This window comes from Pinus tabuliformis, chromosome 8 (assembly GCF_031772625.1).
Source record: "Pinus tabuliformis cultivar Carrire ecotype Pingquan chromosome 8, CPIR1, whole genome shotgun sequence".
NCBI lineage: Eukaryota > Viridiplantae > Streptophyta > Pinopsida > Pinales > Pinaceae > Pinus > Pinus tabuliformis.
In genome coordinates, this window is record NC_142294.1 from 631,041,165 (window position 1) to 631,062,686 (window position 21,522).

Sequence of the window (21,522 nt, forward strand, 5' to 3'; positions counted from 1 at the left end):
GTCATATTGTGACAAAGATTATCTTGATATGAAGATCAATCATGTTCAACCATGGTCCATCATCGCATTATGACACGGACTATCTCAATATGGAAATCATGTTGAAAATTGTGCAACAAGAAATGCTAAAAATAGAACTGCTAAAAATAGCAGTTTGAGTACCAATGCTGGATTGGGCAACAGGGAATGAAAAATGGAAGTAATAAAAATATTTCTATTTTTAGTAGTTCAGGATGGATTCTTATTTCAGTCAGTCCCTGGACTAAACATAGGAAGTAAAATTCGAATTTGATATCAACGACAGTTTGGAAATTAATTAATTAATTCATCTTGAGTTAATTAGTTAAGGAAAATCAAACTTGAAGTCTATGTGGGGACATGCAACAATTTCTCCATTAATTGAGGAATTTAACCTTCAGTTAAAGAGATAAGGATGAGTTGTAATCAGTTGACTTAGTTTAACGCAGTCAAGTCCAGTTAGATTAATTTAACAATTTGTTAAATTAATGAGAGTTCAATTAGTTAATGCTTGCATGTATGTAACTACTGTAATTCAGATAACTGAGTATTCACTTATGGATAACTCATGCATGTTAGTTCAGTTAGAGACCCAGTTGAGACCAGATGGAGGGATAGTGTACTATCAGTTGCTAGGATATTCCTTGGCGAATATTCCTTGCATGGAGAAGGAATATTACTCCTTATGGATTGCGCAATTGCACTTGAGGTTAAAGTGAGTGTGATGAGGCCAATTCACACATGTGATATCATTGGACCCCAATCAAAACTGCGCAAGGAAATAGGAGGCTTGGAGGGCTCAAGGAAGATATATTCTATGTCTATTGAGTCTGTGAGCAGTATTGTTTGAGTGCAGAGAGATCAAGATAGCTTGAGAGCTAATTCTTTTTGTAACTTGAACAAGATTTCCACTTGTATGATAATAGAGAGTTGGGGTTTTAGGCTGGTGCTTTCCCCAATGACATATCTTCTGTGTTATGGTTGATTACTTCTCATTCTTAGTTATATCAATTCATGCTTAATGTTTCTAATGTTCAATTAAGCTTCCACTAAATTGTTTGTAGAAGTAGATCAAGTGTTTTTCTTTAGTACACTGCATTACTCGCTGATCTACAGGTGGGAATTTCTACATGGTATCACAGCAAAGGTGATCAAGGAAGAACAATATACAAGCAGGAGAAGTACGAAGTTTGGTTTCTGAATATTGAATTGAGTTCTTATCACATCTATTTCACCGATGGCGTTCAGTGGTTTAAGACTCGAATATGCCCTTGATGGCAGTTCGAATTATATAGCCTGGAAGGATCGCATCGAAGCAGTATTGGAAGATAACAGTCTTAAGGACTTCATTGATCAAGAAGTCCAAAATCCTACCGATGCTACTCAACTGGCAATGGAAAAAGTGTGTGGCTAGAGCAAGGAGAATCCTCCTAGAGGGAGTTCGAGATCACATTGTCTCGCGCCTCCATGGGAAGAAGACTCTGTTTTCGATGTAGAAAACATTGAAAGATCTTTATCATAATAGCAGCGATCAGAGGAAGCTGGTGCTGAAGGACAAACTTCGCAAGATCGAGTGTGAAAAGGGCGACACAATCTCTACGTTCCTGAACAAGCTTAACACCTGTAGGGATGAGCTTGCAAGTGTAGGGGATGTGACTGCTGATGATGACATGGTGAGTCTAACACTTCTCGGTCTTCCAAAGAGTTAGCATAGCTACTAGGACTCAGTTAATGGAAGAGAGAAACTGCCAGATTGGGAACAACTTTGGTCGGATCTGATGCAGGAGGAGATAAGGCGAAGCACCAGGGATGGATCTTCATCAAAACAAGATGATGAAGAAAATCTAGCTTTAGCGAGTAAAGCTAAGAAAGGGAAAGGGAAGGCGTCCCAATCTAAATCTTCTCATGGTGGGAAGAAGGCTGACAAGTCGAAGGTGAGATGCTTTCACTGTCATCAAGTGGGCCATTATGCTATGAATTGTCCACAGAAGAAATCCAAGAAGGGTTCCTCAAAGGGATCTGATGGTGATGCACTAGCTTCACAATTTGAGCTGGATTTCTCGCTTATCGCATGCATGGTTTCATCCATGGTGAGATGTGTTTGGCACCTGGATAATGGAGTTTCCTTCCACATGTCGGGTGACAAGAATGCTTTCAATACATTGGAGTTGAAGGATCTCTAGATGCGGATCGAGATGGGTAATGATGAAAAATATTATGTCTCATGTGAAGGTATAGTCAGGGAAAATTTTAAGAACCCCCCCTAAATTTATAAATATAATAAATGGGTGAATCTCCATGGTATATAGGAAAAATGAAAGGAGATTTTATCAATAATATAATATATATATATAATTTTTTGGCGAATCTCTCACCAGGCATGGTGAATATTTTACTCAATTATAAAATCTTGTAAGATCTTGGCGAGTCTTTCACTAAATAATAAATCTTTGTAAAGTCCTAGTGAATCTTAGCATAGGCTACATGCTGGTTTAATTCCCCAATTTAAATAGGCTACATTCTAGGTGAATACCATGGGTCAATACCATGTGCCATTTTTGTGAATACCATGGGTCAATACCATGTGCCATTTTTATTTTTATTAATTCTAATATTAGGGTTAATAATGGTTTTTTGCATGGTATTAATAACAATCTAGTCCATGGTATTTGTCCCATAGTATTTTGGCCATAGGTTTCACCTAAATATAACCCATTTTTTGAGTGTTCGTAAATATAAGGTGACTTATGGAGTAAATATAAAAAAATATTTTATTTGTTTACCATACCTCTCGTTTATTTATATTTTTATTAATTTACCATACCTCTTTTACAAATATGGTATTTGGCCCATAGGATTCACTTAAATAAAACCTCTTTCTTGAGCCTTCATAAATAGAACGAGGGTTATGGACTAAATATAAAAAGAGGTTTTATTTATTTACGATACGTCTAGTTTATTTATATTTTTATTTATTTACCATACCTTTTGATTAAGTATAAAAAGACGTTTTATTTATTTACCATACCTCCACTTTACTTATATTTTTATTTGTTTACACCCTTACATGTATATAAGGTGACTTATGAAGTAAATATAAAAAATGTTTTATTTATTTACCATACCTCTCATTTATTTATATTTTTATTAATTTATCATACCTCTTTTATAAATATGGTATTTGGCCCATAGGATTCACTTAAATAAAACCTATTCTTGAAAATGGGCGAATGGATTCACTTAAATAAAACCTATTCTTGAAAATGGGCGAATGGAAGGTTGTAAGCCCTAATTTCAAGGGCTAAATTTACCTTTTTTACCCTCTCCCTTAAAATAAAGTGGGCTATTTCGGGTGATTTGTAAAAATGTACTATGATACAAAATATTCGCCCACTAAAAATTTAAAACCTCTTAATTTCGCCAAAGGGCGAACATTCACCCCTAAAATTATCCTTGGGTATAGTTGTGTTTTAGAGGGAGCATGGTGCTCCTCTCACCCTATCTGCTGTGAAATATGTACCAAGTTTGAAAAATAATATTGTGTCTGTTGTTATGCTAGAAGATAAAGGCTATAACGTAGTCTTTAGTAAAGGAAAATTGTTCCTGAGGCATATCGGCACTGGACAGACCAAGTGAATAGGGATTCGAGTAAAGAATCTCTACAAGCTGGAGGTAGATGACTGTGTTGCACTGAGTTCCAAAGCAGAAGTGGTGCAAAGCCAAGATGTTTGCAAGCTATGGCAAAGGAGACTAGGCCACTTGCATCATGGGGCCTTAAAGATCATGCAGCAAATTTCTACCGGCTTACCCAAAGGATAAATAGAGCAAACAGATACATGCAAAGTATGCACCCTGGGTAAGTATGTGAAAGATTCCTTTCACGATCGAGATAGTAGAGCTAGAGAAATCCTAGGCCGAGTTCACTCAGATGTATGTGGACCATTCTCTACAGCCTCCACCGCTAAACAAAGGTATTATGTTATTTTCATTGATGGTTTTTCTCGTAGATGATGGATCTACTTTATGCAAAAGAAGGATCAGACCTTCTTGAGGTTTTGTGAGTTTAAAGCCTCGGAAAAGAAAGAATCTGGGAAGAAAGTAAAAGCCTTGCATAGTGACAATGGTTGAGCGTATGTTTCCCAGTAGTTTAAAGAATTCTGTGTTGCAGAAGGAATTAAACGGGAACTGACGACATCTCATAACCCACAACAGAATGGGGTGGTCGAAAGGAAGAACAGATCTATTGTGGGAGTAGCTCGAGCGATGTTCCATGACCAAGGCCTACCACTTCATCTGTGGGCTGAGGCATGCAATACAGCATTGTACCTTCAGAACAGAAGTCCTCATCGTGTTTTGGGGATGAAGACACCTATGGAGGCTTGTTCGGGGAAGCGACCAGATGTGAGTCACTTCCGCATCTTTTGATCACCAGTTTTCTGTCATGTGACCAAAGATGCTCGAAAGAAGCTAGACCCAACAGTTGAGTTGGGGATACTAGTGGGGTACATAGATACACCCCATAACTATCATGTGTTTCTGCCTGCCAGTCAAAGGACTGTAGTGTGCATGGATCTAAAGTTCGACGAGTAGAGAGCCATGCGAGTGTCACTTGAGAGGGAGCTCAAGTTGCATGGCAATGAGGAACTTTTAGTTCCAAAGGAGGAGGACCCTCCTGACGATGTGGATCAGCCACATGTAGAGGATCCAGTAGTGGAGAACACCACTCCTGGAGAGTCTTCCAGAGACGGGCAGAAACGCTCGTGGGCAGCTGACAGATTGATGCACGATGTGAGAGAGAATGTGGGGCTTCCATCCTCTCATCATAGACAGAGGAGATCTCCTGAGAGATACACTGGCTACATGGCCCTGGTTGGCGGTTTGTAGCGACCGAACCTTCTTCTTTTCAGGAGGCAATGTAGCAACTAGTCTAGGCTGATATCGTGTAGAACAGTGTGTGGGATGTTGTCCCTAGACCTGCGGACAAATCAGTGGTTAGTTCTCAATGGCTTTACATGGTAAAGCAGGCAGCTGATGGCAGTGTTGAGAAACACGAGGCAAGGTTTGTTGCCTGAGGTTTCTCATAGGGAGAGGGATCACATACAGCCATACCTCCAAGTAAGAGGTGGGGCAATGTGGAGTGATCATCCCAAGGAGGAGGGGCAGGATCCTTGAGGTACCCAACCTCTTTGATTTAAATTTGCTATAGGAGCCTCAATGAGGAGTAGTAGGACTGATTGATTGGGTAGAGATAGATGCGGATGGAGTGGCAGAGAAAGCTATAGTGCAGGAGTCCCAGGATTGTGTAGAGCTAGGAGGCTAAAATGGTGCGAGATGCCTGGAGTGTTACAGCAACTCAGAGGTTAGAGAGGGATCACTTGTCAGCAGTAGGTAGAGCTTCAACCTCAGAGTATGTTTCTAGCCCAACAGAGAGGTCAGTTGGGAGTCTTTTTTTTTGTTCCGAGAGTTCCTCAAACAACTACACTTGGTAGAAGTGTTGCATGCAGAACATTCCGAAGGTACAGGATCGGGTTCAAGTGGAAGCCTTTCTTGTTGAGAGGGAGTGTTGAAAAGTGTGCAACAAGAAATGCTAAAAATAGAAGTGCTAAAAATAGAACTTCTAAAAATAGCAGTTTGGGTACTAGTGCTGGATTGGGCAACAGGGAATGAAAAATGGAAGTGCTAAAAATAGAAGTTCTATTTTTAGTAGTTCAGGATGGATTCTTATTTTAGTCAGTCCCTGGACTAAACATAGGAAGTAAAATTCGAATTTGATATCAACAACAGTTTGGAAATTAATTAATTAATTCATCTTGAGTTAATTAGTTAAGGAAAATCAAATTTGAAGTCTATGTGGAGACATGTAATAGTTTCTCCATTAATTGAGGAAGTTAACCTTCACTTAAAGAGATAAGAATGAGTTGTAATATTGAGTTGTAATTAGTTGACTTAGTTTAACTTAGTCAAGTCAAGTTAGATTAATTTAACAATTTGTTAAATTAATGAGAGTTCAGTTAGTTAATGCTTGCATGCATGTAACTACTGTAATTCAGATAACTGAGTATTCACTCATGGATAACTCATGCATGTCAGCTCACTCAGAGACCCAGTTCAGATCAGATGGAGGGACAATGTACTAACAGTTGCTAGGATATTCGTTGGTGAATATTCCTTGCATGTAGAATGAATATTATTCCTTATGGATTGAGTAGTTGGACTTGAGCTTACAGTGAGTGTGATGAGGCCAATTCACACATGTGATATCATTGGACCCCAATCAAAACTGCGCAAGGAATTAGGAGGCTTGGAGGGCTTGAGGAAGATATATTCTATGTCTATTGAGTAGGTGAGCAGTGTTGTTTGAGTGCAGAGAGATCTGGATAGCTTGAGAGCTAATTATTTTTGTAACTTGAACAAGATTTCCACTTGTATGATAATACAGAGTTGGGGTTTTAGGCTAGTTCTTTCCCCAGTGATATATCTTCTGTGTTATGGTTGATTACTTCTCATTCTCAGTTATTTTTTCATGCTTGATGTTGCTCATGTTCGATTAAGCTTCCACGAAATTGTTTGTAGAAATAGATCATGTGTTTTGCTTCAGTACATTGCATTACCAGGTGATCTACAGGTGGGAATTTCTACAAATCAACCATGGTAAACCATGTTTATTTTAGGGTTTATAATATTTATTTTAGGGTTTATATATCTTAGATTTATAATGTTTATCCCCTGAGTTTATTATTCCCTTGGGTTTATAATATCAATCCCCTAGGTTCATATTCCTAGGGTTTAATATTATTAACTTCGGTTTATAGTCCCTTGGATTTTTAGTATTAATTTGTAGGGTTTATTTTCCCCTTAGGTTTATAATATCAATCATGGTCAACCATGTTTTATAAAATTCAATCATTGTTAACCATGGTCAACCATATTTTATAAAATGAATTGTGGGCAACCATAGTTAATCATGGTCATTCATGTTCCGACGTCACATTGTGACAAAGATTGTCTCAATATGAAAATTAATCATTGTCTCAACCATGTTCCAATATTGCATTTTAATAAACCATGTCTCAATATGATAATAATGTTTAACCATGGTCAACCATGTCCAATCATGATCAACCTTGGTTTACTATTATTCCCTTGGTGTTTTAATATTAATCCCTTGGGTTTATTATTCCCTTGGGTTTATAATATCATGGTCAAACACAGTTAGCCATGCTTAATGATGGTCAACCATAGTTTATAAAATTAACCCTCGTTAATCATGGTCGAGCGTCACATAGTGACAAATATTTCCTCGATATGAAAATAAGCCATGGTCAACCATCATCAACCATGATTAGCCATGGCTGAATTTCATCAACCATGCTCAACCTCGATTAAAATATGTTTCATCATGATCACCTATGATGTTCAACCATGGACAGTCATGGTTAGCCACAACCAACCATGGTCAATGAGGGTCAACCATATTTTATAAAATCAAACATGGTCAGCCATGGTCAACCATGGTCAAACGTTGCATTTTGACAAAGATTGTCTCTATATGAAAATAAACCATGGTCAACCATGGTTCAATGTCACATTGTGACAAATATTGTCTTGATATGAAAATCAATCATGTTCAACCATGGTCCATCATTGCATTGTGACAAGGACTATCTCAATATGGAAATCAACCATGGTAAACCATGTTTATTTTAGGGTTTATAATATTTATTTTAGGGTTTATATATCTTAGATTTATAATGTTTATCCCTTGAGTTTATTATTCCCTTGGGTTTATAATATCAATCCCCTAGGTTTATAATATCAATCTACTGGGTTCATATTCCTAGGGTTGAATATTAATAACTTCGGTTTATAGTCCCTTGGATTTTTAGTATCGATTTTTAGTATGAATCCGTAGGGTTTATTTTTCCCTTGGTTTTATAATATCAATCATAATCATGTTTTATAAAATTCAATCATTGTCAACCATGGTCAATGATATTTTATAAAATGAATTGTGGTTGACCATAGTTAATCATGGTCATTCATGTTCCAACGTCACATTGTGACAAAGATTGTCTCAATATCAAAATTAATCATTGTCTCAACCATGATCCAATATTGCATTTTAACAAACCATGTCTCGATATGATAATAATGGTTAACCATGGTCAACCATGTCCAATCATGATTGACCTTGGTTTAATATTATTCCCTTGGAGTTTTAATATTAATCCCTTCGGTTTATAATATCATGATCAACCACAGTTAGCCATGGTCAATGATGGTCAACCATATTTTATAAAATTAAACCTCGTCAATCGTGGTTGAACATCACATTGTGACAAAGATTTCCTCGATATGAAAATAAACCAGCGTTAACCATCATGAACCATGAGTAGCCATGGTTGAATTTCATCAACCATGCTCAACCTCGATTAAAATATGTTTCATCATGATCACCTATGATGGTCAACCATGAATAGTCATGGTTAGCCACGACCAACCATGGTTAATGAGGGTCAACCATATTTTATAAAATCAAACATGGTCAACCATGGTCGAATGTTGCATTTTGACAAAGATTGTCTCTATATGAAAATAAACCATGGTCAACCATGGTTCAATGTTGCATTGTGACAAAGATTGTCTTGATATGAAAATCAATCATGTTCAACTATGGTCCATCATCGCATTGTGACAAGGACTATCTCAATATGGAAATCAACCATGGTAAACTGTCTTTATTTTAGGGTTTATAATATTTATTTTAGGGTTTATATTTCTTAGATTTATAATTTTTATCCCCTGAGTTTATTATTCCCTTGGGTTTATAATATCAATCCCCTGGGTTCATATTCCTAGGGTTTAATATTATTAACTTCGGTTTATAGTCCTTTGGATTTTTAGTATGGATTTTTAGTATTAATCCGTAGGGTTTATTTTTCCCTTAGGTTTATAATATCAATCATGGTCAACCATGTTTTATAAAATTCAATCATTGTCAACCATGGTCAACAATATTTTGTAAAATGAATTGTGGTCAACAATAGTTAATCATGGTCATTCATGTTCCAACATCACATTGTGACAAAGATTGTCTCAATATCAAATTAATCATTGTCTCAACCATGGTCCAATATTGCATTTTAACAAACCATGTCTCAATATGATAATAATGGTTAACCATGGTCAACCATGTCCAATCATGATCAACCTTGGTTTAATATTATTCCCTTGGAGTTTTAATATTAATCCCTTGGGTTTATAATATCATGGTCAACCACAGTTAGCCATGGTCAATGATGGTCAACCATATTTTATAAAATTAAACATCGTCAATCATGGTCGAACATCACATTGTGACAAAGATTTCCTCAATATGAAATTAAACCATGGTCAACCATCATCAACCATGATTATCCATGGTTGAATTTCATCAACCATGCTCAACCTTGATTAAAATATGTTTCATCATAATCACCTATGATGGTCAACCATGGACAGTCATGGTTAGCCACGACCAACCATGGTCAATGAGGGTCAACCATATTTTATAAAATCAAACATGGTCAACCATGGTCGAACGTTGCATTTTGGAAGATTGTCTCTATATGAAAATAAACCATGGTTAACCATGGTTCAATGTTGCATTCTGACAAATATTATTGCAATGCAAAAATCAACCATGGTTAACATGGTCGAATGTCGCATTGTGACAAGGATTTTCTTGATATGGAAATCAACGATGGTCTACCACATTTATTTTAGGGTTTATAATATTTATTTTAGGGTTTATATATCTTAATTTTATAATGTTTATCCCTTGAATTTATTATTCCCTTAGGTTTATAATATCAATCCCTTGGGTTTATTAATCTAAGGGTTCATATTACTAGGTTTTAATATTATTAACTTAGGTTTATAGTCCCCTGTGTTTTTAGTATTAATCCCTAAGGTTTATTATTCCCCTGGGTTTATAATATTAAGCATGGTCAACCATATTTATAAATTCAATAATTGTCAACCATGGTCAACCATATTTTATAAAATGAATTGTGGCCGACCATGGCTAATCATGGTCATCCCTATTCCAATGTCGCATTGTGAGAAAGATTGTCTCAATATGAAAATCAATCATTCTCTCAACCATGGTCCAACATTTCATTTTGACAAACAATATCTCAATATGACAATCATGGTTAACCATGGTTAGCCATGGCCAATAATGGTTAACCTTAGTTTAATTTCATCCCTTGGAGTTTTAATATTAATCCCTTGGGTTTATAATATCAATCCCTTGGGTTTATTATATCCATCATGGTCAACCATGGTCATCCATCATCCTACATTACATTATGACAAAGGGTTCATATTCCTAGGGCTTAATATTATTCCCTTAGGTTTATAATCCCTTTGGTTTTTAGTAATAACTCATATGGTTGATTATTCGTTGAGGTTTATAATATCAATCCATAGGGTTTATTATTCCTTTGGGTTTATAATATTGATCATGGAAAACAAATGTCAACCATGTTTTATAAATTCAATCGTGGTCAACCATCGTCAACCATATTTTATAAAATAAGTCATGGTCAACCATGGTAAATCATGATCAACCATGCTCCTATATCACATTGTGACAAGAATTGTCTCAATATGAAAAGAAATCATTGTTTCAACCATGGTCCAACGTCGCATTATGACAAGTGTTATTTCAATATGATAATCATGGTCAACCATGATCAACCATGTTCATTCATATTCAACCTTGGTAAACCATGTTCGACCATGTTTTATAAAATCCATGTCAACATGGTCAACCATGGTGGAACATCGCATTGTGACAAAGATTGTCTTGAGATGAAAATCAACCGTGGTTAAGCATGGTTAGCACTGGTCTAATGTTGACCTCTAACAAGGGCTGTCTCAATATGAAAATCAACTATGGTCAACCATGTTTATTTTAGTGTTTATAATATTTATCTTTGGGTTTATATACCTTGCGTTTATAATATTAGTCCCTTGGGTTCATAATCCCTTGGGGTTTTAGTATTAATCCCTTAGGTTTATTATTCCCTTAGGTTATAATATCAATCCGCTGGGTTTCTTATTCCCTTGTGTTTATAATATCAATCACTTGGGCTTATTTTTCCCTTGGGTTTATAATATCAATCATGTTGAACCATGGTAAATCATGGCCAACCACAGTTAACCATGGTCAACCATGGTCGAATGTCGCATTCTGACAATGATTGTCTCAAATAAAAAATCAACCATGGTAAACTACGGTGTAACATCGCATTATGACAAGATTTTGAGGATATGGAAATCAATCATCATCAAGCATGGTCAACCATGGTCCAACTTCATAAAAGGATTGTCTCAAAATGGAAATCAACCATGGTCAACCATGTTTATTTTATAGTTTATAATATTTATCTTAGGGTTTATATACCTTGGGTTTATAATTTTATCCCTTGGGTTTATAATAACAATCCCTTGGGTTTATAATAACAATCCCTTAGGTTTATCAATCTCAGGGTTCATATTCCCGGGGTTTTATATTGTTCCCTTAGGTTTATAATCCCTTGGGTTTATAATATCGATCATGGTCAATCATGGTTAAACATGTTTTATAAATTCAATCATGGTCAACCATCTTCAACACTATTTTATAAAATCAATCATGGTCAACCATGGTTAATCATGGTCACCCATGCTTCAATGTCGCATTGTGACAAAGATTGTTTCAATGTAAAATTCAATCATTGTTTCAACCATGGTCCAATGTTGCATTATGACACAGATTGTTTCAATATGATAATCATGGTCAACCATGATCAACCATGGCTAATCATAGTCAAGCTTAGTAAACCATGTTCAACCATGTTTTATAAAATCAAACATTCTCATCTATGGTCAATCATGGTAAACCATGGTTAAGCATGGTCAACCATGGTCCAACGTTGCATTATGAGAAGGATTGTCTCAATATGAAAATAGACCATGGCTAACCATATTTATTTTAGTGTTTATAATATTTATGTTAGGATTTATATACATTTGGTTTATAATATTGTCCGTTGTTTTTAATATTATTCCCTTGGGTTTATAATATCTATCCCTTGGGTTTATAATATCAATCATAGACAACCATGATCGAATGTCACATTGTGACAATTATTGTCTTAATATGAAAATGAATGATGGTCAACCATTGTCCAATGTCTCATTGTGACAAATATTGTCTCAATATGAAAATCAATCATAGTCAAGCATGGTCAACCATGGTCCAACGTTGCATGGAAATCAACCATCGTCCATGTTTTTTTAAGGGTTTATATTATTTATCATAGGGTTTATATACCTTGGGTTTATAATATTTATCATAGGGTTTATATACCTTGGGTTTATAATATTTATCATAGTGTTTATATACCTTGGGTTTCTAATTTTTATCCCTTGGGTTATTATTCCCCTGGGTTTATAATATCAATCCCTTAGCTTTATTAATCTAGCAATTCATATTCCTAGGTTTTAATATTATTCCCTTAGGTTTATAATCCCTTTGATTTATAGTATTAGTCCCTAGGGTTTATGATATCAGTCATTGTCAACCATATTTTATAACATCAATCATGGTCAACCATGGTCTAATGTCGCATTCTAACAAATATTATCTCAATATGAGAATCAAACATGGTCAACCATGGTCCAATGTAGCATTGTAACAAATATTTTGTTGATTTGAAAATAAATCATGGTCAAGCATGGGAAACCACGGTCTAATGTCACATTGTTACAAGGATTCTTTCATCATGAAAATAAACCACGGTCTACCATATTTATTTTAGAGTTTATAATATTTATCTTAGGGTTTATATACCTTGGATTTATAATATTAGTCCCTTGGTTTTAATATTATTCAACCATTCTCAACCATGCGCAACCATGGTCCAATGTCACATTGTGACAAAAATTGTCTCAAAGGTTAATAATTAAAGATTATTATAATTTTAAAATAATTATTGTAACTACTAAATAGTTATTATTATTTATTAATATTACTATTATTATCAAATAAATATTTTTTTTTGTTGAAATCCTGGCAGGTCCATCCATTTTCTATTATATATTAGGCAAATTTACACCACACATATTGACCAGGTGGCCTCAACTTACCACCAATCAACATTACATGCCATCCAAAAACAAAATTGCTTCCGTCTTTCTATCAAAGCTAAATAATTCTCAGTCTCATGTCCAAATACTACACAACTGCAATAACTAACATATGCAACACGAAATTTAAAAGCTACCCACATAAACAAAATCTAAGCTCGAGGAATCTAGTGTTTTTTCTCTTTCTTCTCATCAGAGACAGAGGCTACAGGAGCAAGATCTTCAACAGTTGCCCCTGGAATTCCATACAGCTCCAGGATGCAAGGGATGTGACGGTCAATTTGATCCATCATGATGTCCTGTCTGTGCAACTGAAAGAGGATTTTCTCCATGTCATTTTTTAAAACTGGGCAGGCCTTGCATTGTGACTGCCATCCCCGTAGATATTTGTTCCATCGCTTTTCCAAGCAGACTTTTCACCAAGAAATACAAGTAAAGGGTGTGTTTTAACTATGTAATTCTACCTTGGGTATTCCCTGGATCAGGAACCATCGTCCTCCAGTCGTCCATCTCCTCCTCTGGTTCACTTTCCTATTTTATCTTCACTTCCCAGTCGTGAATAAGCTTCTGAATTCCTTCGCCCGTTTCATCCCAGTATGTCGCTACTACCTCTGCTATGAGGTGCTCGACAAGCTTACAACCCCTGTGGCCTTCCATCATGCTCGGCCTCTTGTTTTCCTAGTGGGTCATGCCTCTTCTACCATGACCATGCACTCTCATTGCTGGAGCCATCCTTTGTCAAGTTATGCCCTATGGATAGTCCAACAAAGTTAGGTCCATCAACCCTTGTGTATCATCCCAATGCAGTTGTTCATACAATCCCTCTCTTCCTTGCTTCACCATCTGCAGGTTAAGGTAGCCCAAAGCCCACAAGTGGCCAAGGGAATTGGGTTTTGAACGTGCCTCCCAAGGCTCCTCAAAGTTCCCCTCCCCCTTGCCATGGTGCAATTCCTATCATCCCACTCCAGCTGGAGCCAATCCCTCAGGCCCATCCGGAGCCTAACTTGACGCTTGCTTTCATACCTGCTTTCAACTCCCTCAGCCAAGAGCTGCCCGTCATGGTTATGGTTGCCCCTTTGTCCCATATACCACCCAGGGTCCCTAGTTGCACCCTTTCTACCATGCAGATGCGCATTTTCCCAGGGTTTTCTTGGTGTTCTATGGTCATGGCTAATATCCCGACCCCCTACCCGCAACTCTTTCTTACCTCTCCCTTCAACACTCAGCTGCTCAGAAATGGCAAGCCCACTATCCCCTATTCCCCTGGTGTGAGAAACTAGGTAAGGGTCGACGTCTCTTCTCGACCCAACATTACTAATGCAACTACTGAGATTCTGACTCAAATGTGATAAAAACAAAACACAGAGCTAGGCCATGGCCCTCCCGTTCCTTCCCATGTTTCTCCCATACAACATTAATCCCCATTGGGACGACCCCTTGCCCCTCCCTTCCCTCGTAGAGAAACCCCCACTAGATCATGTAATTGGTGCAGGAACAAGACTGAATTACATACTAGAGAATCGTTGCTTATCCACAGCCAAGGTGCCTTCGCCCTTCTTCAGCTCTGATTCACCTTCCGTCTCCACTACAATTCTCACATGCCCAACATGTCGAATGCCTTAACCATCTCCGCCACCCTACCTTATTCCTCCCTCTGCCACCTTTCTAGCCCACTGTCCATGCATTCATGGCTAATGACAATGCACCCCCCAGCCTTGAGCATGCGGGGGACAACAGTAGTTATTGTCTGTGTACAATCCATATCACATCGAAGCCTGTCGCCTCTGACACCATCTCTCATCCTGATAGGGAGATTATCAAATAAATATTATTATTACATAATTTAAAATTAAATATTATTAAATTACATTTAATATTAAATAATAATTAATACAAATTAATGAGAATAATAATAATTATTATTAATTATAACGAAAATAACAATATTTTTATTCTAATAGTGTTTTTTAAATATTATTTCTATTATTATATATTCATTAATGGTAGATATAAATGAAGCCTTCCACGTATCGCTTGGATTTATTATCCCTTGGGGTTTATAATGCATGAGGTTTTATTATTAAACCCAAGGGATTAATAGTAAAATTCCAAGGGATTAAAAGCCTTAGGGTTTTAGTATTAATTCCTTGCATAATTCCTTATATTATCCCTTGGGTTTATAATCCCTTGTGATTTTAGTATTAAACCCAAGGGATTGGTATTATAAACCCAAGGGAATGTAAACCAAAGGGATTATTAGTAAAAACCCAAGGGATTATAAACCTCAGGGTTTTTGCTATTAATCCCTTATTTCTATTGTTATAAATTTATCATTGGTAGATACAAGTGAAGCCTTTGGTTATATCAACCACATTAATATTTTTAATGTGGTTTTGCTAAGGCATTAATGTATGTTAACATATATTACTATACATGGATGTACTTTAATTAATATACATTAGTGTGCATAACAATAATGTAAATACACTAAAGTACATTAATGCACAATTATGTACATTTAAATACATTAATATACTAATTTACATTTAAATACATTAATATACATTCTAATATGGACAATAATGTATACTTCATATATTAAATGGACAATTATTGTATATGGAAGTTCATATAAATGTATATAAATATTAATGTGTATTTATAAATATGGTTGATATATGTCTATGGACATTTATCAACCAAAACCACATTTATTAATGTGGTTGTGCTAATAAATAATATAAATGGTATTCCTAAAAACAAACATAGAACTTTTTTATCTTCATATCTACCAAATTTATTTTCAAATCTACCTAATTTAAAGAAAAATCATATCTAATGATTAAATCTATCCAATTTTGAAAAGAATCTAATATCTACGATGCAAAACTTTTCTCAAATTTAAAACTCTTTTCTCAAATTTAAAACTAAAAAAACATCAATTTCAGAAATTTTATCTCTTAATTTAAATTCAATCTATAATTTAATATATTTCCTTTTAATAAAGTAAAAATATTTTCTCTTTATTTCATTTTTATTTTATATATATATTAATTTTAAATTTTAATCTTAATTTACTATTTTATCTGATTACTTAAATTAAAAATTGAGATGGACAAGGTACGTAATTGTGAAAAATAAATAAATTTACTCCCTCATTCCAAAAAGCAACAAAAATAAGCTCTTTCAACTTAAAATATGATTCGATTTTATTCGTCTTTCGTTGTGTAGATTCATTAAGATTTTATGCAACGACAAAAGGCAGTCTATTTTGACTTATTCTTAAGTGGTGTTGTCGCAATCAACTCTCCGTTCCATATTTTCTACGTAGGAAAATTGTAACCCTTATGCGGTCGCAACCAACCATTGCACCGGACCTGTCAAATAAAAATCCGACTCTGCTATCATAAAATCTGATCCGGGAACCTAACCAATCTGTATCATGGAAATATGTGGAGGAGTAGGCAGCGGCTCACAGTCACTGGGTTGGAAACATACACACAAACGACAACAGCAACCAGGATAAGATTTTTCTGGTGAAGGCAAGTTGGACACGCTTCTAATTTTCATTCAGTGACAGTATTCAACGCACTAGAAAATCAGAAAATTAATTCTACAAGTTCAACTTTATATAAGGCCATGCTTTCCGGGCACAGCTGAACTCGGCACAGACGTGGTTATGGCGACGCATATGAAATCAGTGCTTGGCAGTGTGTTACTTATGGTGACTCTAGCTGGTACGTGTATGCGCTTGGCAGTTGCTGATCCAGAGACTCCCACCGTCTGGAGCAAGTGTGGAGAGAGCGGCAATTATACATATAGAAATGGTAGCGCGTTTCAGCTTAATCTAAACAAGCTTTTGGATTCGCTGGTGAACAATGTTTATGCCACCGGATTCAATACCTCTAGTGTTGAAGGCCAAAACAGCAATGGTGCTGTTTATGGGCTTGTCCAGTGCAGAGGAGATTTAGATTCTGCCGATTGCAAACAGTGCGCATCCACGGGCCAGGGCAAATCTTGTTCGGGCATGCCACAACGCTTCTGGATTCATTCAACTAGACGGCTGCTTCTTGCGTTATGACAATCATAACTTTTACAATGACCTTGAGAGTAGGAAGAATACACCAATAAGTGTTCTCTGCAACACTGGTAACAGCAGTCGGCCACAGCAGTTCACAGATGCTATTAAGGCCCGCCTCTCAAATATTACCCTTGAAGCTGCTCAGAGTCCCAAACTTTTCGCTGCAGATGCAGCCGATGAGCCTTCTAGTTTAACGGGGAAGATCTACAGCTTAGCTCAGTGTTGGAGAGATCTCTCCCGCACGAGCTGCGGATCGTGCCTAACTTATGCCTTAGAAAATATATTCAAATGCCAAAGTGGAGCTCTTGGGGCACAATTCGGATCTCAGAACTGCTATTTGCGTTACGAGGTTTATGAATTTTTCGACAATTCCGTTATCTCGCAACCTCCAGCAGAAACTCCTCCCGTATCCTCTGGTATATTCTTCACCTACTTTAGGATGATAAATAATCTAGTAGTTTAATTCTTGGCAACTAACACACAAACCTACTGAGAATATTTGTGCAATTTTGCAGAACGTAAAAAATCTAAGACACTTGCGATAATTCTGGGCGCAGTAGCCATCGGTATCCTTGGATTAATTGCTGCCATGGTGATTTTGAGGAGGAAATATTTCTCTAATCTCAAAAGTACGAATGAGAAGCCTGTAAAATGAGTGAGAAAATCTTCCCTCTCCCACAAAGCCTGCTTTCATAGATTTGGATAGTGTGGTGGGGCCGGTACATGGCCAAGTTAAACGTCCTAGAATTAATGTAAATACTACTCCGAAGACCCAGACAAAACATCAAGCAGTCCAGCAACTTCTCCAACCGGACCTTCCGATACCCAATCTGGAGGTGCTGACCCTTCGTCATGCGTTCTGGACGCGAGATGACTGACAAGCAAGGCCTCTCAGTATTATCTTTATCTTCGTTTAGTATAAGACGACGTTATTTTAGCTTTTGAATTATGTTATAAAAATCTTTAAATCAGGGGAATTAGGGAAGCACATCATTTAAATCCAGTGGGATGCATAGGCTGACGGAATTGTACGCTCTAACAGAGCATTAGCCCCTTTGGGCATTTAGAAATCTTTAAAAGTTCAGTTATCCGCCATTTTAAAGACGGTTGAAAGCGGCCTTCAAACCCAAATTGTCACAGTATCTGTAAATTATCTTATTGAACAATCGAGACTTGTGTGGCTAGTGCAAAACCTATTGAACTTGTTTTTCTTTCATCGCGGCAAGCAAAATGGCAAAAAAAAAGCAGTACCGCTAGTTTCAAATGTTTCCTCTGTATGTAATTCTGTGCTCTCAACGTGTTTAGTTACCGTAAACTTTAAAGTACATAATTATTTTGGTCGGTAAACCATATATGGATTTTATTTTTTTTAAAATCAGCTTAGATCCAACTTAATCTGGATTTATTAAGTACTGAGAGGGATCTAATTTATAGATGTGAAAACTTTTTTTTGAGTGTAAAATTTGAGGAAAAGTTTGCACCGCAAGAAATTTGATCCCTCTCGGGGTTTGATAGATCAGAGTTAAGATGGATCTAGGCTGGTTATATAATATCTATATTTGCATCTATGTGTCTCTTTCTTATTCTCTCTCTATATCTCACCCCCAAACATTCACACTCTCTCCCTCCCTCTTCCTCTTGCCTCTCTCTCTTCCCTTTATCTCTCCTCTCTCGTTGTCACTTCCCCTCTCTGTCTACCTTTCTCCCTTTATGTCTTTCTTTTTCCTTCCCTCTCTTTCCCCCTCCAACTTCATCTCTCTCTCCTCTCTCTTGAGTCCTCCCTCTCCCTTTCTCTCCCACCTCCCTCTGTCTCCCCCCATCACTCACACACTCTCTCTTGAGTCCTCTCTCTCCCTTTCTCTCCCACCTCCCTCTGTGTACCCCCATCACTCACACACTCCCTTTCTCTCTCCTCCATCTATGTGCCTCCCTCTCTCTCTCTCTCTTTCCCTTCTCTCCCTATCTTTATCCCCATCTATTCTCTCTATTCCCTCCTCTTTTCTCTCCCTCTCTCTCTATCCATCTATCCCTTATTCCCTTTCTCTCTCCACCTCTATCTCCCTATGTCTTTGTTCTTTCCTCCCTCTCTCTCCCCCTCCAATTTCATATCTCTCTCGCTGCCTCTCTTCTTCTCTCCCTCCCCTTTCTCTTTTCCTACCTCTCTCTCCCGCCTCCCTCTCTCTGTCTCCCCCCACCACTCTCTCACTCTCTCTTTCTCTTTCTCTCTCCACCATCCATCTTTGTCACTATCTTCCTCCCTCTTCCTCCCTCCCCCTCTCTTCCCTTGAATTTGCTTGCTATCATCACTTGGATCCTTAGTTAAGATAGATCTATGTTGGTTCTTACTAATATTTGTATTATACAAATTTCACATATTTAAATATAAAAATATTTTCATTTTTTATTTTATTAAAACTTTAATTTAATTTATATGGGAATATTTTTAGTAGTCATATGATAGAGAGTTTATATATATCTCAAAACTAATTATAACCATTTTCCTATTAGCTACAAATAAGAAATGTTATAAAATTAAATTAAAATAAAATATTTTTATTGTGAAATAAGTTATGATTTTTTGGCACGTGGTATTGATAAGCCATGGTATTGGCCCATGGTATTGGAACACAATCTATTTACAAGTTAATAACATCCAATGATGGTAAAGTGGGGGGGAATATTGATGGATAAGAATCTTGTCATATTGTTATAAAATATTTAGATTGTGAAATAAGATATGATTTTTGGGCATGTGGTATTGATAAGTCATGGTATTAGCCCATGCTATTGTAACAAAGCTTATTCACAAGTTCATAATATCAATGACAAAGCAGTGGTGAATATCATGATTAAGAATATATTTTTATAAAATATTTTGATTTTGAAATAAGTTATGGTTTTTTGGCATGTGGTATTGATAAGCCATGGTATTGGCACATGGTATTGTAACAAAGTCTATTTACAGGTTAATAATATCCATGGTATGAAATAAGTTTTTTTTTGGGCATGTGGTATTGATAAGCCATAGTATTGGCCCATGGTCTTATAACAAAGCCATATTTTTACAAGTTAATAATATCCACTGTAAAGTGGGGTGAATATCCATGGTTAAGAATCTTTTCATATTGTTATAAAATATTTTGGTTGTGAAATAAGTTATGGTTTTTGGGATTGATGTATTGATACACGATGGTACTGTAACAAAACCTATTCATAAGTTAATAACAAAATCAAAATATAACAAATTGAATTTTATTATTTTTATTACTTTTAACTTTTTATTATTAATTGAGACAACATTTAGATTTTTGCACCCATCCCCATAATTTTTTATATTGGCTTGTAATTAAAATATTTATATTTTATTTAATTTAATACCTATTTATGTAAAGTTGAGAATTTGTAACCCCATCGTAGACTTTTTGATTTCATCTATGAAATTATATATATAACCCAGAATGTTATGATATTGTTAAATCTAGATATCTTTTATATATATATATATATATATATATATATATATATATATATATTAAAAAATAGAAATTCTCGAAGCCTTATTAAAAAATAAACCACATAAAAATAAAATTAAAAAAAGGGATGTAAAGTAATAATGTGTTAAAGTTGAACCTGATACCTGAGGAGTGTGGAGTTCGGAGGCACGATCATTGAAGCTACGATTTTTTTGTCAAGTTGCAGGACCCATTGAGATACCATCTTTGAGTGCCGAATCGGCTTCGAAGGTCATTAAAGGCAAATCCACCATTGTGTTTTTTCTACAAAGGCGTCGTTTTATGGACTCAATTCGGAGCTTTCCAATTAAGGATTCAAATTCTCCTAGGGGCTACTAGCACGAGCCTACCACAACTCATCCCAGATTGGGTGTGCAGTTCTACAAGCGATTTTTGGAATTAACTGGGGCTCGAATTGAGGCAAAAGACCCTGGATCAAAGCGGAGTGAAAATGGTTGATCCGAACTTTCTTCAATCAAGGGTTTTTTGGTTGGATCTACATATATGGAAAGTAGTTTTGACTGCTACCTACAGTTCATCATCCAGATATAGATGTCTTATGTGCAGCCTTCCCCCTGCTACCTACAGTTCATCATCCAGATATAGTTGTCTTATGTGCAACCTTCCCCCTGCAAATGTATGGAGTTAAACCTCAAATCAATATGCCGACGTCAAGGATCTGTAAGCTCTTACATGGGTTCATCTAGGAAAACATGCCCTTTCGCTAGATCT

At 36.3% G+C, this 21,522-nt stretch overlaps 1 protein-coding gene across 1 annotated transcript; it reads left to right on the forward strand.

Annotated features, from left to right (window-relative positions):
* Positions 1–16,876: 16,876 nt before the first annotated feature.
* LOC149237086 (cysteine-rich receptor-like protein kinase 27) lies at positions 16,877–18,547 on the forward strand. Its single transcript, XM_089369140.1, has 3 exons — positions 16,877–17,068; positions 17,169–17,694; positions 17,794–18,547. The coding sequence occupies exons 1-3, from the start codon at positions 16,877–16,879 to the stop codon at positions 17,931–17,933; spliced, it is 858 nt and encodes a 285-aa protein (XP_089225266.1). The 3' UTR covers positions 17,934–18,547.
* The last annotated feature ends 2,975 nt before the right edge of the window (positions 18,548–21,522 follow it).